A 17,073-nucleotide genomic window follows, 5' to 3' on the forward strand; every position below is an offset into this window, starting at 1 on the left:
TGATAATAGATTTTCTTTTCACATCTGCATCGTCACTGTCAACTGGAATGACAATAGGGTTATGACGCAAACCTTGTATAACTTGATCTTCCTTTTGCATGTCAAAGTGTACATCAGACATTGCCTCATCATCCAAGCATAAAGGAGATGACTTAGCTCCATAAGATGTGAACTGAAACATAGTGTGTGTATCATCTTCTGCAGATTCGATACTATCAGAAACATAGACGCAATCATGAGAGTGAGCTATTTTATATGTTTTTGAAAGTGTTCCATCAAGCAAATAGTGCTCGTTTCCTTCATGATCACTTCTTGGTGTCACACAGATCTCAGATGGTTTTTTATTGTCAGTTTCAACAATGGCACTCAAACCCAAAAGTTTACAGTGAGGAGGCAATAAGCTCTGCAGAAAAAATGCACTCAATAGAACCTCATTATCTCTCAAAGACACTTCATGCTGCAGTAGCATTCCATCAACTTTCCAAGTTAAAATGATAGAGCTAGAAGGACTCATTTAGGGTCAGTAAGAGAAACTAACAAAGAAAGCAAAACATATAGTGATAAACATGGGGGTAATAAAAGAAGATAACTTAGATAATAGAACCTAACAACAGAAACCGAAACTACAGAGTTTTTGCTATGGCAGGAGAAGCTAAAATGTGAACAAGATGACAACTCTCTGTCAATGTATTTCGTGCATTCAAAACGTATTTTTAAATATTTCTCAAACTTTCTCTCTTTCAAAATACTACTCTCTGTCTCTCTCAATACTGTCATTACTCTTTTTATCATTTCTCTTATGAGCTCTCTTTCTCTCTCTTGCATCCCTCTTTCACTATATCTCTCAATATCTCAACAAATCTCACCGCCGTCACTGTTATCATACTTCTTTTTCTCTCTTTATTACTTATTCACTGTTATCATACTTCTTTTTCTCTCTCTCTCTCTTTCCTCCTCTCTCACTATATCTCTCAATATCTAAACAAATCTCACCGCCGTCACTTATCTCTCTTTATTATTTATTCACTGTTATCATACTTCTTTTTCTCTCTCTCTCTCTCTTTCCTCCTCTCTCACTATATCTCTCAATATCTCAACAAATCTCACCGCCGTCACTTATCTCTCTTTATTATTTAGTCACTGTTATCATACTTCTCTTTCTCTCTCTCTCTCTCTCTTTCCTCCTCTCTCACTATATCTCTCAATATCTCAACAAATCTCTTAACTGTCACTTATCTCTTTTTATTACTCATTCACTCCTTGATTTGATGTAAATTGATCTTGTTTATTTGAATTAATTTAATTAAATGTAATTTGATTTAATGAAGTAATTTTGTTTGTTTGAATTTATGAAATATATTTTGACTTAATTTAATATAATTTGATTACATTTAATGTTATAAACTACATATTATTTTTAAAAATTGTATGATTTAAAGCTTGCTTATTAAGTTGGGCGGACAAAGTGAACACTAGAAAACCCTGGTCGGACAATGTGAACACTAGAAAACCCTAGATCTAAATGTGTATTTTATCAATACATTCTTTCATTCTCTCCCTCTCTCTCTCTTTCTCTCTCTCTCTCTCTCTCTCTCTCTCTCTCTCTCTCTCTCTCTCTCTCTCTAACTCGTTGCATGTCGACTCCTCCGTTCTGAGGTACTCACCGTCGTTCGTCGGTCACTGTCTCCTCCGTTCAACTCCTCATCAGGTACTCTTGAATTCTTTTTGCAAATCTAGACCCGACCGTTCAATCCCAGTTCAACTGTGTCTCCGCCCAACACCGTTGCCCCTGGCTATGGAAAGATAGGAGGAGCAGGGGGCTCCCCCACCACAGAGCTGCTAGTCATGCTGCTATGTACTGTGGTGGGGAAAAATGGGGGGGCCAAGAGCCCTCCCATCATCCGCGCGCGCGCGGATGATGGGAGGGCTCTTGGCCCCCCCCCTTTTTCATCTCACTACTTGGGCCAGCTGAGGGCTGCGGCTCATGTGTCAAGAGTGGAGTGCTCCCTGTCGGTCCTGAGACCGGTTCTGAGAAGAGAAAAATGGGGGGCCAGGAGCTCTGCCATCGTCCGCGCACGCGCGGATGATGGGGAGGCTCCTTGCCCCCCATTTTTTCTCTTCTTTTTCTGAGTAAATTTCATTCCAAATACTAGCACAAAGATCTTAGTTGATGTAGTCAAAATATCATCTTATTAATCCTTGTGAATGTGGCAGAAAGCTAGCGAAGAAGTCTAAATGCTACAAAAATAGCCTATTGATCCTTAAAAATGAATGTAGCAAAAAGCTTATGATGGCTAGTTGGGTTAATTAATCAGATCAGGTAGAACAACAGCTAGCTGTGGATAGGAAATAGTGATAAATTTGATAAATTTGGGTACAATGGCTAAGACGGAGATAGTACTAGTCTTTAAACTGGGTGTCATGATTCCTGGTAGGAACACTGATATGTGAAAGTATATATATTTTGATGGAAGGGAAAGAGTCAAATTTGAAAGCAATTAAGGGCAACTTGTGTCTGTGTGTACAGTGTGTGTAAGAGTGAGAGAGAGAGGTATGAATAATTGTAAGCATGCATACGAGATTGAGGATGGCGAGTACTTCACACTAGTCATGATGTTTGCTACATATGAGCTCCGGTGTGTGTAGGTGCGTCCAATTGAGTTGCGTCCAATTGAAGTGTGTAGGCGCGTCCAATTGAGGTGCGTCCCATTGAGGTGTGTAGGCGCGTCCAGCTGTCTAAATGAGGCCTAAATGAGGCACGTGGGAAGGAGAGTTATGAGGCCTAAATGAGGCACGTGGGAAGGAGAAAGGGGGGGCTCCTGGCCCCCCCCTTTCTCCTTCCACCTACCCACCCACCCTTTCTCCTTCCACCTACCCACCATTCGGCGTTTACTGCATAGCGCACAGCATCAGCGTTTACTGCAGCGCACAACATCTTCTGCTCTACAGCGTTTACTGCAGCGCACAGCATCAGCGCACAGCATCAGCTTTGAGTGTTTACTGCAGCGCACAACATCAGCGCACAGCATCAGCTTCGAGTGTTTAATGCAGCGCACAGCATCATCTGCTCGCTGAGCATCACCTACACACATAGCAGCACACAGCAACACACAAACAGCAGTGCATAATAGCAGCGTTTAAAGCACATAACAGCGTTTATCTGTTTACAGCAGAGCACAGCCTCATCTGCTCGCTGAGCATCACCTACACACATAGCAGCGCACAGCAACCCATAATAGCAGTGCAAAACAGTGTTTACGGCACAACAGCATTTAAAGCACAGCAACAACGTTTACAACATTGACAGCATTTACAACAACAACGTTGAAAGTGTTTACAACAACATAACAGCAGCTCAGAGCATTCCCACAGTATTGTTCTACCCCGTCGCTCAGCAGTGCACACACAGCAACACACAAACAACAACATACAACAACGTCGAAAGGCCTTCGAATAGGTACAATAGTTTAATTGGCTCGAAAGGTTTCACATTAATGTATTGGTTCTCCCCTCTGTGAGTACCCATGGCTAGGTTCTATGATGCAGGATTGTCATTCTTAAAGCTTTAGTTAGCTGAACACATAGACGTACATTTAAGTGCCTCTATAAATGAAAAGGTGATTCTCCCCTTTAGTTAGCTGAAAATAAGAGAAGCAGTGAAATTAAGGTGTCTTAATATCTTTCATGGTGGTCTTGTTAAAAGTTATGGAAAAGTGTTTTCTCAGTTCTAAATTACATACTTTTCACCTTGTTTCCTTTTCTCTCTTTAAGAATTGTTGTTGTTTGATTTCAATTTTTCATACCTCTTAAGAGATGGGAGAGATAGAGAGAGAGAGAGAGATAAAACATGAATGAAAACGAGACAAAAGCGATTGAGAGAGACAAAAAAATTTTAAGTGAAAAATGATTTTGTTTTGTGTTCTCAAGCTGTGAACATGGGTCCTAAGAAAACTGCAAAAAGAAGATTGCAATCTTCATCACCAAACAGTAGTCGCTATGTGAGCATGAAGTTAAGAAGTGGGTCATTGCCTAAAGTGACGTTTGAGCAAGAGGCATCTTCACGTGTAATGTCTCTTGCCACTCCGCTAACAAAGAGGGGGCGTCTACAAAAGCGTTGCATTTATGTGGACGATGAAGCTGAGGTTGAAGAGGATTCCAATAATTTAAATGATGTCACAGAAGCTACAGGTAAATTAATGGTGGTCTTTTGCTTTGATTTATTTTCTTTTATGCTTGGTAAGAATATTAAAAACATTTATGCTTTCTATCAGGAACAAACGTGGAAGAGCAAGGAGAAATCCCTCACGAGAAAGATGACAGTCAAGAAGAAAGTAGCGACAGTGAGAATGAGGACAATCAGAGAGCCAAACATAAAAGACAATTTGGAAAAAAAGTTCCTCTTGGACTCATGAAAGATGTGCTCGGACAGTTTTATGTGAAGAGAAGGAGTGTTCCTCCATTGGTGCCTCTTTGTCGTTTGGTTCCTCATGAGGCTGTGAGATTTGCTTCAGATTCGGCATCATGGTTGGTGAGTACTTTTGACACTGCTGCATATGTGGAAACCATGGGTGTTTTCTTGGTTTCATTGGCTGGTCCTAGTGGTAGTACTATGCCAGTCACTACCCAAAATTTGGAGGAGTGGGGTCCAATATGGACACAAAAACATCTAGACTTTGAGCGTTCTCTTAACAAAGAATGGCAAGATTTAAAAGGGAGAAAATTTCTTGTATGGGATGGCAATCATCGCCTCAAAACTTGGATGAAGCGCATCAAAGACCGTACGTTCTCTTACTTTATTTCATGATTAAAAATATAGCTTATAGCTTTTAGTATGATTTATTGATTATAATTTTCTGAAACATTTGAATGTAGTGTATGCTGATTCTCCTGAATATCATAGTTGTGTTCGTTGTCAATTTATTGAGGTTGACAAAGCCAAGGAAGGCGAGTTACTTCTTGCATTGGATACTACAAATGCGTAAGTTATTATTTTGATCATCATACTCGTTTATGTTGCTATTATAATAAATTTTATATGTTTTTAAATTTTTCGTTGTTTTGTTATATTTTAGTATTTCAAGAGCTCATGTAACTCCGAATATTAGCCATGAGGTGTACATGTTTCAAAAATTTGGCATAGCAAACAAAGATAGTATCTTGAGCAAGTTATCTGAAGAGGACCGAAAGTGGGCTGAGGTGGAGATGTCCATTGAAGCAAGATATTATCATGGCACTCCGCCTTGGTACAACACACCATGTGTTGTTATTGCACAGCTTGTATGGAAGGTAACTCTTATGGCCTTTCTTATGTTGAAAGATTTATTTCTTTGAGAATAACTTAAATCCCCTGTGGGAGCCTCTGCGATATTGAGGTGGATGTTTCTTTTGCAATTTTGTTCATATTACAAAGGAGACTCTGTCAAAAAAAATTTGGGAGGGTTTTCATTTATCTTGTTGATGTAGGATGAGTTCAACACCTTTATTTCAAATGAAACTGCAAAAATCAAAGGGAAAGGGTTACCTGAGCATGAAACAAAAAAAAAGATTGATGCTGCCATAAGGTCAGAAGAAGAGAGGCTTAAAGATCGAGGATACAAGTATCTCTGTATTGCTAATCCTAATAATGGAGAGGAATTTTTCAAAGTTTTGTATGGACTTAAGTGGGATGAGCCAGGGATGTTAAAGATTACAAGGGACAAATTGTATTGTCTTACAAGCTCTAAGATTCCATCTGACAGGTAGATTCTTGATATTTAATTTGTAATGTTTTCTATATTTTTTTTTGCTCTTTACTCAATCACTATATATCATTTTATAGAAAAAAGGTTCTTTTGCAAATCATGAGTTTGACAAAAGCCAAAGATCCCCAATGTATGCATTTTGGAGACTACAAAACATTTCGCAATTACATGAAGAAGGAAGTTTATTGGGCACACATGTTTGTGGAAGCCTCGTTGGTTATTCGAAAGCTCGAGGTGGAAGGTCCTCAACTTCCATCAGATTTTGAGGACTTCTATAAGAGTTCTCTCAAGAGTCATATTATAGAGGTAATAACGTTTTGAGGTGCATTGTTACTATAAGTTACTATAGAAATATTTTAAAAATGTTAATATTGTGCAGGCTTTTGCTTCTCTTCTTAATGTGGTGAAATCTTCGGATGACCAACAAAAGATGCCAGAGTTAGATTTTTCGGCAAGGAGACTCCTTTTTAGGTGAGGATATTATTCTTTACATATGACTTGTCTATGAGAGATAGGGTTGAGATAGAGAGAGATTGTCTTTACTTATCAATAAAATGTATCGTTTTCTGTAGATGGTTTATGTTTTGCAAGGAAGAAAAGATTCTAGGAAGTATACCATCTGTGGCCAAAGAATGGGTTGACTTAAAGGATGAGAACACTATGTACTCTCCAACAATCCAAGATCGTGGAATCACTGATTGGGAGGCTAGCATGTGTCCTTGGTGGATTGACTATCCCATTGGAGTTATCCCAAAACAGGAGAAGGAGTTGAGGATAAGTATGCAACTATGTCACTATTGTGAAGCCTCTTTTGTATCCTACACAATGTCTTGTTGTTTTGCCTTGTTATATGCATAAATATAATGCAAGAGATCTTGTAGGGTTCATGACGGAGCATGGCATTGCTGGTACAATCGACACTCATGTAGATGATGCTTCTGAGCCAGCTAACATTGATATTACGCATGTTGTGCAAGACAAGAAAGGTAGGAGGATGTTTATGTATATGTTTTATGGATTATGCATGCTATGTTTAATATGTGTCATATTATTGTTGTACTAAAATTACTTTTGTATGTTTTTGCATTTTTTCTTAGGTAAAAAAAAGGTCAATGATCCTCCACAAAAGACTCCACAAAGGACTCCAGAAATATCCAAATCTCAAGGTCTCGAGTCTGCAAGAAAGTCTGATGCAGCTCCATCTTCATCATTCGTTGCAGAGTCCTCGCTAGGACGCCCTGCATGGGAGAGACGACCTGTCACACGTAGTGTTGGTATGCAAATAACATTTTATCCGCAAATGTCAAAATCGTATCGTATTTTCTTTTCTATTTAGTTAGTGATGCGTACTCTTTGTGTAGGTTTCCATTACACTACTGTGGTTGATGCTTTGCTTGTGGATATTAGGGGTGTTGATAAGTTTGCTTTGAAAAGGTAAGTTTTTTTCTTCACTAATAGTAACACAATAGCATCTTTTTTGAAAGTTTTTGTTGTAGTATACACATGTTTCTCTCCCCCCAAAAAGTTGATTTATATAGTAAAGATGGGGTTCCTTGCAAAGAGGTTGCACGATTGATTTTTGCCGACTTTCCAAATGGTTTGTTGGTAGATGCTTTGGAATCAACTCCTGAAGGTGCATTATTTTTTACAAACGAATCTAATCAACAGGTGGCTCCTCGCTACTTTCACTGAGCGATATGATTATGTTGTGGACGTGTTCGCTGGATGCGGTGGCCTTGGGAGAGCGAGCATTGAGGAGGGACGACATTGTCTTTGCATGGAGATTGATGATGTTCTTTATGAGGGGTGCCTCTCTACTATTGCATGTGGACCTATGCCTCACGTTGGGCATTCACAGCCGATCAGTCTAGATTTACAGTAGACATGACACTTGAGGTCTCACTTTCAATTTTATATGTTTGGACTTATTTATTACGTGAGCCTATTTTGGTCATTTTGTGCATGCACGTCGTCACTAGTTTTATTGACTGGACATATATCATCACTACTGATGACATTCATATTTTGATATATGGCTCCTTTCGCTATGTTTTTATGTAGTTATTTTTGGAACATTGCTACATTTGTTCCATATGAATGTTGTTTCCATTTAATTCCATTAGAAAGAAATGTTGTGTTTATGTCAAAGAGGGTTTTTATGCTCGTCTCATGCTTACAATATTTGAGATACGTTAATAGTGTGTTCTCATAACTTTGAAAATATATTATTTCAAACTTCTCCTACTTATTCTCCATTGAATGCATAAAAGTTATTAAAAGAACGAAAATCAACAATAAAATTAATAAGAACGAAAATAGAAGCTCGCAAAAATTACATCCCCCCTTTCCCGTAGAAGTATGTACAATATTATTGTAAACATACTCTACAAGTGGTAACTACTTTTTCCATTGTGAGCGTTGATCTACTTCTGTAACACAAGTCTTTAGTAGATTGAGTATTGTAAGATTGGCTATCTCACTCTCGCCATCCGTTTTGTGGGTGATAGAATGAGAGACGTTCAATCTTGTTCCTAGATTTTCAAAGAGACCTTTCCAAAAATTACTGGTCATTCTAAGATCTCTATCTGACACGATGGGTGTGGGTAATCCATGGTGCTTGAAAATCTGAGAAATGAAGAGAGTTGCCATTTGTTGTGCCTTAATAGTCTTTTTGATAGGAATACAATGTGCTTGTTTGCTAAACCTGTCGACTATTGTCGACTATTTTTCTTAGTTAAGTCATGTAGTGGTCCTGCTACTTGGGAGAATTTTGCTATGAAGCGTCTATAGTATGCGCACATACCAATAAAACTTCTTAGTTCATGTAGATTCCTTGGGTTAGGCCATGCTTTTATTACCTGTAACTTTGATGGATCCATACGGATACCATCTTGAGAGATAATATGACCTAAGTATTGAATCTCTTGAAGGAAAAATTCACTTTTCTTTTGGTTGAGAAAAAGTTTATTCTCCCTCAATGCTTGAAAAATCACTTGGAGATGTTGCTTATGTTCCTCCAAAGACTTGGAGTAGATGATGATATCATCAAAGAACACTCCAGTGAATTTGCGGTATGGTCTAAAAATTTTCTCCACTAGACGATTGAATGTAGCCGATGCATTAGTCAAACCAAAAGGCATGACTAGATATTCATAAAGACCAAACATTGTGCAAAATGCGGTCTTTAAGATATCTTCATCCACTATCCTTATTTGATGATAGCCACTCTTAAGGTCAATCCTACTGAAGTAGGTAGAGCCTTGTAGCTTATCAAACAGATCTTCTACCCGAGGCACAAGAAATCTGTTTTTTATAGTGATATGGTTTAATGCTTGATAGTACACACACATGCGGTATGTACCATCTTTCTTTTGCATTATCAGGGCTGGAGAACAAAAGAGAGAGGAACTAGGCCTCACCATCCCTTTGTCTACCAGTTCCTGTACTTGCCTCATGATCTCCTCTTGTTGAGCTTGTGAGACTTGATAAGGAGGCTTGTTAGGTGGTGAGCTTCCAGAAAGAAGCTCAATACGATGGTCATCATCCCCTTGTTTTGGAGGTAAGTCCATAGGGATATCATCGATGAACACATCTTGGAATCCTTTTAGAAAGTTAGACAAGTCTAACTCTTCTTGATTCCTAGAATTTACCTTTGATGAAACATTAGGATCTTTTGAAGACATCATCGATGAACACATCTTGGAATCCTTTTAAAAAGTTAGAGAAGTCTAACTTTTCTTGATTCCTAGAATTTACCTTTGTTGAAACATTAGGATCTTTTGAAGACTCTTTGACAAAAATCATACACGCAGAAACTGAGCTCTTCATTGGTTTATCAAAAGCAGGAGAATTTACAAGTGGAATACACGCTCACTAGCATGTATATACATATTCTTTCCCTTGTAAGTGAAGTAAATTCTCCTTTAGGGAACTTCATATTGGCAGCCATGCAACCAAACCGTGGTGCCCCTAGGATAACATCCTCATGTTGGAGAGGAGAGATGAAGAAGTCTTCTTTGTTGACATAGCTTTGGACATGAAGCCTTAACTTCCCAATCAAGGGAGTAACAGAGACTTGTTGTCCCTTGAAAGCTGCATCAGCCGTTACCATATCTCCCATCGCGAAAGCTTGAATGCCCAATTTGGTGGCCAACTCCGTTGATATGAAGTTGTGAGTAGAGCCAGGGTCAAACAAGATGAATGCATCATGCTCTCTTACCTTTGCCCAAGCATAGGAGAGTGACGAGTCTTTGCAATGAGCATCCTCTTTTGAAGCTTCGATGGTGGAAGCCCTAGGAGTCTCATTGCGAGTATTCTTCTTGGGAAAAGAACGATAGCCGTGTCCTTGCTCCCCACACTTGAAACACTTATGGTCCTTGCGAAAAGCTTCAAGCTCTTCAGGAGAGAGTTTGTTTTTACCTTTGTAAACTCCCTTCTCCTTGGACTGTTTGTTGTTGTTGTTGGAAGTGCCTTGGGAAGAATTTTGAGCATTGGTTTTCCCCTTTGAATCATTTTTGTCTTTGTTGTCCATGGGTTTGACATTACGTCCAACCCCTCGATGGAAATTGATACGTGAAGAAACCATGGTGTGATGGATTACTTCGCTAATAGTACCAGGCCATTAAGAGTTGATGTATTTGGCCATCTCTTTAGGTAATCCTATCTTTTGAAAGACAGTAGCCTTGAGATGTAAATCCCAAAGCTTGTCTACATACTTGTGGCTAGACTCATGAGAGAGAAGCTTCAAGATGCACCATTCGATAAGCACTTTTTCCTTTGCATCGCTTGCAAGGAATTGCTTCATGATGGAAACTCGTAGAGTTTTCTATCTCTTTGGGGCTTCACGGTTGCCACGAAGGCTAGCCCACCATTGACAAACTGATTTTTGAAAGTGCATAGCTACATGGCGTAGCTGGGAGGACTCTGTAAAGCCCTCGTGTCCAAAGGCCACATCAAATTTCTGGATGAAGGCCACTACTTTGTCAGTAGCATCAAAGGTGTCATCATAAGTGAGAAAAGAGATACTCTTTCCTCCCTCCTTGAATTTCTTTAACTTTTGAGACCTTCCCCATGCAGGGAATGCTTTGCGATGTCCTCCCCTCTTGTATTCTCTAGGAGAATATCCATAGCTTTCATTGGAAGAGGAGGAAGGTGAAGATGAAGGAGAAGAGGGTGACCTCTTCCTAGCCCTTTTCTTCCTTTGTTTCCTCTCCTCTTTTGAAATGACAAGGAGAAGGACTGTGTGTTGATCTTTTCCTCTTGGGAGGAGTAGGTGATCGTCTAGACCGCTGTCTTCATGGAGCTACATCTTCAGCGGAACTTAAATTTTCATTGCTTTCTTGATCTTTGGATTCCTCCTCTCGTATGGGAGAGAGTATTCTTTTGGGGGTCTCTTCAAGAGGCCTCCTAAGCTGTCTCTCCTCTCTTGGAGAGGAAGGAAAATTCCATAAGCACGAAGCTGTTGAGTAACTTTGGCTTGCAAAGCAGGGTTGCCCAATAGCTTGCTGCAACCTAGTGACTAGATAATTCACAAACATGGGAGCATCATCATTAGCACCTTCATGTGCAAAATCAAAGCTATCAATGTTCATTCTAGTCTCTTGATTATTGTTAGCCATGTTAGCAAAATTTATGTATGTACTTAGTGTATGCTTTGGCAATTCAAAACCTTAGTTGCCACTCCTCTTAGCCTTTGAAAATAGGCTCTTAAATATCTACACCCACGGCTCAAAGTGGTTAATTATAGAGAGTAGAGGAGTAGGTCTAACATAGCAGAGTTGCCGAGGGATAGCTCCTTTCAGACTTCTTATGTATCAATAATGGTAAAGACATAGGCAAGTCTAAAAAGACTCCATTATTAAGTCCAAAGCTCCCAAGGTGTGCACCATACCCCACATAGTGGGCTCAACAAAACCGATAATAAATCCCAGTTCCACTTGCCCTAATATAATTAACAACATCAACCATTTATAGGCTACTTAAGGGCCTCTCTTCTTAAGCAAGAAAACAGAAACCAAATGCTCTGATACCAATTTAATGGAATTAGCCTTTTAACTTGAGTTGGAGCGGAAAGTGAATAACATATTAAGCATTTCCTTGAGCATTCCTTTATATGTAGATGTGGCTTGAGAAAGAAAGTGCTTGGATGGCGAGAGAAACACTAACACATTACTTCATTAACATGGCATGATCAATACATGTAAAAGAGAGTGAGAGTTTAGAGAAATTGACACCAATAGAGGACCGGATTAGTTGGAGCCGGTCCCCCCTCCAATAGGCATTTGTATTATAGATTCTTCCATGACGGAAGACTTGTTTACAATACAAATTTTTGTGTTCCTTGAGACCTTCTTGATGAGATGAATATGGTAAGCTTCACTCACCAAGCATTATCATAACAACAATAAACATGATTAGCATGAACTTGGAAAATGCCCAACCTCAATACCAAGACCTCAAACACCATGAAAGGTGAGGAGAGCTGGGAGGGAGTGAGGAAGAAGAGAGAAGCAGAAGTAGCTCTACAAGAAAGCAATAACCCCTTGCACATAATCACTCATAGCTCTTGGAGCATAGCTTAGCATAGTGTTAATGAAGATTAGAGAGATTAATAAGCAAGCGCATAAGCATTCTCTTGTGTGGATTTGCATCCATAGCCAAGAGCTTGTGGTAGTAGGCACTCAAGTTCTCAAGCTTGGAGAAGGAGATGGAATCCTTGCTTCACAAGAGTGTGTGAAGGGAAGAATGAGGGAGAGAGAGCTTGTGGGAGCCTCAAATGAGAGAGGGAGAGAGCTAGCTAGGTCGACCCCCTTTCCGAGGCTTCCTTTGAAGCTGATTGGGCCATGTAGCCCTCTAGCCAATGAGAGCTGGGCTCCGTTTGGGGCAAGGTGCGTAGCCTCTTGAAAAGTGTCCTTATTTCCCCTTGTGAGGCTAAGTTAGCACCCCCCTTGCTTAAGAACAGCCCCTGCTTAAGCACAACCCCTACTTGCTTGAGTAATGTGTCTCTACACTTGACATGTGGCCCCTTTCCCCTCATGAGATTATGGGTCATTGGTGAGGTGCTCACATACTATTTACCTCCCTTCTTTTTATGACTCTCCCCCTCATTAGTAGCAAGTAATTTGAACTTGGTAAGCAGGCAGGCCCCCTGCTTAAGCACAACCCTAGCTTAAGCAAGCTGCCCCCTTGCCTGCTTGGACCTTCGTGACTAAAGAGTAAAATTTTAAAGACTATGTCTTAAGGCTTTTAACACTTACCTTTGGAGGCTTTAATGAAGAAAACCCTAAGGTCTTTTTCTCCATTGGTTAACCTTGCTCTTTGATAGACCTTTTCTCATTTGGACCCCTTTACCATTGGCCTCGTGCTGAAATAGATCTATAAGCACATCTGTATCTTAACCCTTGTTCCTGTTTATTCTTCCACATTCAGTGATCGATTTAATATGAGAAAATTATTTGGATTGGTTTGATATTAGATTTTATGACATTTGGGATTAGGAAGGTAGTGGATTTTTATGTTATGTCGACCAAGGGAGGTAACTATCGATTTATCCTAGGAAGACCATGGCTAATAAAAATGCAAGCTTTGCAGGATTGGAAAAGTGGAAAGTTGATTTGCAGGAATGACGATCATAAGAATATTATCTTTGACATGAAGGAGAAACCTCAAGAGGAGCTCCATGAAGAATCATCTCAAAGTAAGACAGAGGAAGACTGGACTGATAGCACCTCTCAGAGGAAGAAAGTAGCGGTAGCACTACGAAAGAGGAGTCTTCCATTGAAGGCAAAACAACCAAGAGACATATTGTCAAGGTTTGGAGGAGGTAGGTTTCAAAGAGAACCAAAATGTTCAAGACGAAGGGATGATAGAAGGTATGTTATCAACAACACTTAGAGATGAAGAAAGAGAGGAGTTCAAATGTGTGCTAAGGAAATTTTCTAGGATTTTTGCTAAAGACTACACCAACGTGCATGGAGTAGATGCTATTCAACACAAGATTGAGTTAAAGCCTGAGGCCACACCTAAAGCTCAAAAGCTATGAAGGCTAGTAGCTATCAAGGAGCAAGCTCTAGTCAAGGAGGTAAGAAAGCTTCTGGCAGCAAGTTTCATTTGTCCAGTGGAGAATTCACAGTGGGTCTCTCACATTTTGTCACTCCCAAGAAGAACTACAAGTGGAGGGTGTGTGTGTACTACCATCCACTGAATGAGGCAACAAAATGAAATCACTTCCCCCTCCCATTTTAGGATGAGATACTAAATGAGGTAGCTGGTCACAAGAAGTACACCATGTGTGATGACTCCTCATGTTACTTTCAAATAGGTATCGCAGTGGACCATCAGTTGAAAACAACCTTCATCACTCCTTGGGGTTGTTATGCTTTCAAATTCATGCCATTTGGCTTGACAAATGCTCCCGAAAATTTCCAACACTTCATAAATATGGAGTTTCAAACATTCTTTGGAAAGTCCATTAGGGTTTTTATTGATGATTTTTGCATTTATAACTCAAAATCATTGCACCTACAAAAGGTAGAAGAAGGTTTGAAAAAATTTTACAACATGGGAGGTCAGCTCAATCTCGACAAATGTCACATAGGTGAGGATGAAGTGATCTTGTTCGATCACAAGGTTTCCTATAAGGGTATTGAGGTGGATCCTTCAAAGGCAAAGGCTCTTATTGAGCTACCATCACCTAAGAATGTTAAGGAGGTCATCTAATTCATTCAAAAGGTGAAGTATATGTCCCGTTTCATTCACTTAGTCTCAGATTTACTTCACCCATTGCAAAAACTGACACAACAAGTAGAGTTTGTTTGGTCTGATGAGCTTGAAGTAACATTAAAGTCATTCTTTCCGAACTACCAACACTCATACCTCCTTGTTGGGAGTACACATTCTTTGTTAGCTCTAGCATTGGGAAGGAAATAGTTGGGGCTATTTTGTTAGAACAAGATCCCCACAATACCAAGATGGGGCCCATCTACTTTGCTAGTAGGGTCATGAACGCTTTGGAGAGTGGCTACACGGAAGCAAAACTCATGATGCTTTCTCTCATGTTTGCGGTGAGAAAGTTTAGATCTTACTTGCTACCAAAGTTATTTGTAATTATCATTGCAAAATTTGTTCCCTTGGATGTCATCTCAAATGAATCTTAGTACTAGGATCTCAAAGTGGATTATGGAGTTGCAAGAGTTCCAATACTCTTTCAAGGTAGAAGATAGTGTGCGTGCACAATTAGCAGGGATTCGGGTACATGAGAAGGAAATTGAGGTGCCTAAAATAAAGACCCTATCATTGCCACCACCTAAAAGTATTCCTAATGCTTTTAACTTGTTCTTTGATGGAGCGTTTTGACAAGCCACTTGAAAAGCAAGGGGAGGACTAGTGTTGCTCAACCCAAGTGGAGAGGTAGTCATAAAGAAGAAGGTCAATCTATCGGGTTCAGTAAGCAACAATGAAGCAGAGTATGAAATTTTACTTCATGGTTTGAATATGTGCATTAGTCAAGGTATACAACGACTCATGGTAAAGGGGGATGCACTTCTCATTGTGAATAAAATCTTAGGCATTTGAGCATGCAAGAATGAAAGCCTAAGGACAAAAGTTCATGCCGCTCGTAGGTTGTTTAATCAATTTGAAGAAGTGCAATTGTATCTTATTCCTCAAAACTTCACAAAAGCTCAGAAGAGGAGACTCATGATGAAGAAGGCAGGTTTCTATCTCTTCCTAGAAGGCTCCCTCTATCAAAGAAAGAAGGATTAAGTGTGAAAAAGAGTACCAACTATCGAGGAAATTCCAGCCATTCTAAAAGGTTTGCAAGAAGAAGCATGTGGTGGTCATTTTGCCCAAGAGTTAACTGTGAAGAAGATTTCACTTGCGAGGTATGTTTGGCCGGGCTTGCATGTGGATGTCCAACATTGATGTAAAATCTATCACAATTGTCAGGCAAATGGAAATAAAAGATTGGTGCATGGTCCAAGGCAAATTGTGCTTGCAAATGGACCCTTTGAGAAGTGTAATAGGCATGGCTACCTATTACGAGACTGTGCTCACAGAAATGCAGAGAGAGAGAAGCACAACACATCATTAGAGAGAGAGAGAGAGAGAGAGAGAGAGAGAGAGAGAGAGAGAGAGAGAGAGAGAGAGAGAGAGAGAATAAGAATACATCAGATTCCATAGCCTTTGATTATGAGAAAGCTCGATACAACATACAAAGGAAACCCTTCCTTATATAGAAATAATGAGCACCCTTTCATATCCCCGTAACCCTTCCTGATTATGCCTCTTGAGATCCCCTCCTTCTAAGGTCTTATTCCCACATGAAGGTACACGAAGACATGCCGGACACTCCCAATGTGATTAATGCGGTCATGTGCAGCCATGTGCGGTCCAAGCACATACACTTGGCACGCATGGTGGATTGTGTGAACCTTCAAGTGCATCCCTTGATTGGTTTTTGTGAAATTCAAGAAGTGTGATGCAAGAATGATTGTCGAGGCCGCTTCCTGGCTCTTTGCTCGTGGACCAACCATCTTCATCTACCCGCATCTCGAACTCTGACCAGAATTCTCTTTCTGGGATCCACAAACCTTGGATACTGCAACTTGTGCTCTTAGTTTTCCGCATCATGCACATGTACGTCCAATCATGCCTTTTGTTTTAAGATGTATGCAGTGCTGCTTCCTATCTCCCTGGCTTCATGAGATCCTTGCTTTGCTGTACCTTGACTACCCAAGTCTTCAGATTTCTTAGCAGTAGCGGTACAACGACTATGCTTTATCATAAGCCCATTGTGTCCAGCTTTGGATGTCTTCCTTAGCATCTTCCAATCACTCTTCAACACTCCCCTTCAAGTGAGCGTGCTCACCATGCTCTTTTGCGCTCTTTGCAGTATCTTCAAATTCCTCATTTGCGGAGTTTGTGGAATTCTTTCCTTTGCGTTTCAGGCTATCCGCAGTCACCTTTACACTCTCTGCGGTTTCTTTGCTCTTCTCCTTGGCAGTCTTTGCAACAATCTCGGACGAGTCTACAGTGTTGTCTACATACTTAGCTGCCCTATCCTTTGCACCATCAGCGTTCATATCTAATTTTCCTCCCAAACCAAGTGCGCTATAGAACACTGCATACCATGGATTGTATCCTCCATTCTGGCAGTGGTGCTGCTGGTGGCGAGCGGGCCCAGAATAAGGAAGTGGAGTGAGAAGGAGAGAGTGCCCTTGTAGCAAAGCAAGGGGCGCTGCACAGGGACGGTTACGGGATGGCGAGCACCGCTCATGCATGACATGGGGTGGCCGCTGTCATCAACCTGGCGGAGGATGTTGGCAGAGAGGAC

The 17,073-nt window shown here is 40.3% G+C and overlaps 2 protein-coding genes across 2 annotated transcripts in view; one reads left to right on the forward strand and one right to left on the reverse strand.

The window, feature by feature from the left end:
• Positions 1-7,816, forward strand: part of LOC147420191 (uncharacterized) — a 53,921-nt gene extending 46,105 nt beyond the window's left edge. The window contains exons 3-14 of the mRNA XM_086504928.1: positions 3,928-4,188; positions 4,272-4,778; positions 4,873-4,978; positions 5,073-5,286; positions 5,464-5,738; positions 5,819-6,047; positions 6,121-6,212; positions 6,314-6,519; positions 6,623-6,727; positions 6,839-7,015; positions 7,103-7,175; positions 7,410-7,816. Of these exons, the coding sequence (XP_086361054.1) occupies positions 3,928-4,188; positions 4,272-4,778; positions 4,873-4,978; positions 5,073-5,286; positions 5,464-5,738; positions 5,819-6,047; positions 6,121-6,212; positions 6,314-6,519; positions 6,623-6,727; positions 6,839-7,015; positions 7,103-7,175; positions 7,410-7,623 (2,459 nt within the window). The 3' untranslated portion in view covers positions 7,624-7,816. The remainder of the gene's footprint in view (positions 1-3,927; positions 4,189-4,271; positions 4,779-4,872; positions 4,979-5,072; positions 5,287-5,463; positions 5,739-5,818; positions 6,048-6,120; positions 6,213-6,313; positions 6,520-6,622; positions 6,728-6,838; positions 7,016-7,102; positions 7,176-7,409) is intronic.
• An 8,754-nt stretch (positions 7,817-16,570) lies between these two features.
• Positions 16,571-16,822, reverse strand: LOC147420192 (uncharacterized). Its single transcript, XM_086505030.1, has one exon. It carries the CDS (start codon positions 16,820-16,822, stop codon positions 16,571-16,573), a length of 252 nt encoding a protein of 83 aa, XP_086361156.1.
• Between the last annotated feature and the right edge of the window lie 251 nt (positions 16,823-17,073).

Source organism: Adiantum capillus-veneris, chromosome 28 (assembly GCF_014529385.1).
Source record: "Adiantum capillus-veneris isolate H3 chromosome 28, ASM1452938v2, whole genome shotgun sequence".
Lineage (NCBI taxonomy): Eukaryota > Viridiplantae > Streptophyta > Polypodiopsida > Polypodiales > Pteridaceae > Adiantum > Adiantum capillus-veneris.

Excerpts from the sequence above, each read along its gene's own strand:
- LOC147420192 (XM_086505030.1), bottom strand. The coding sequence starts at position 16,822 with ATGAACGCTGATGGTGCAAAGGATAGGGCAGCTAAGTATGTAGACAAC.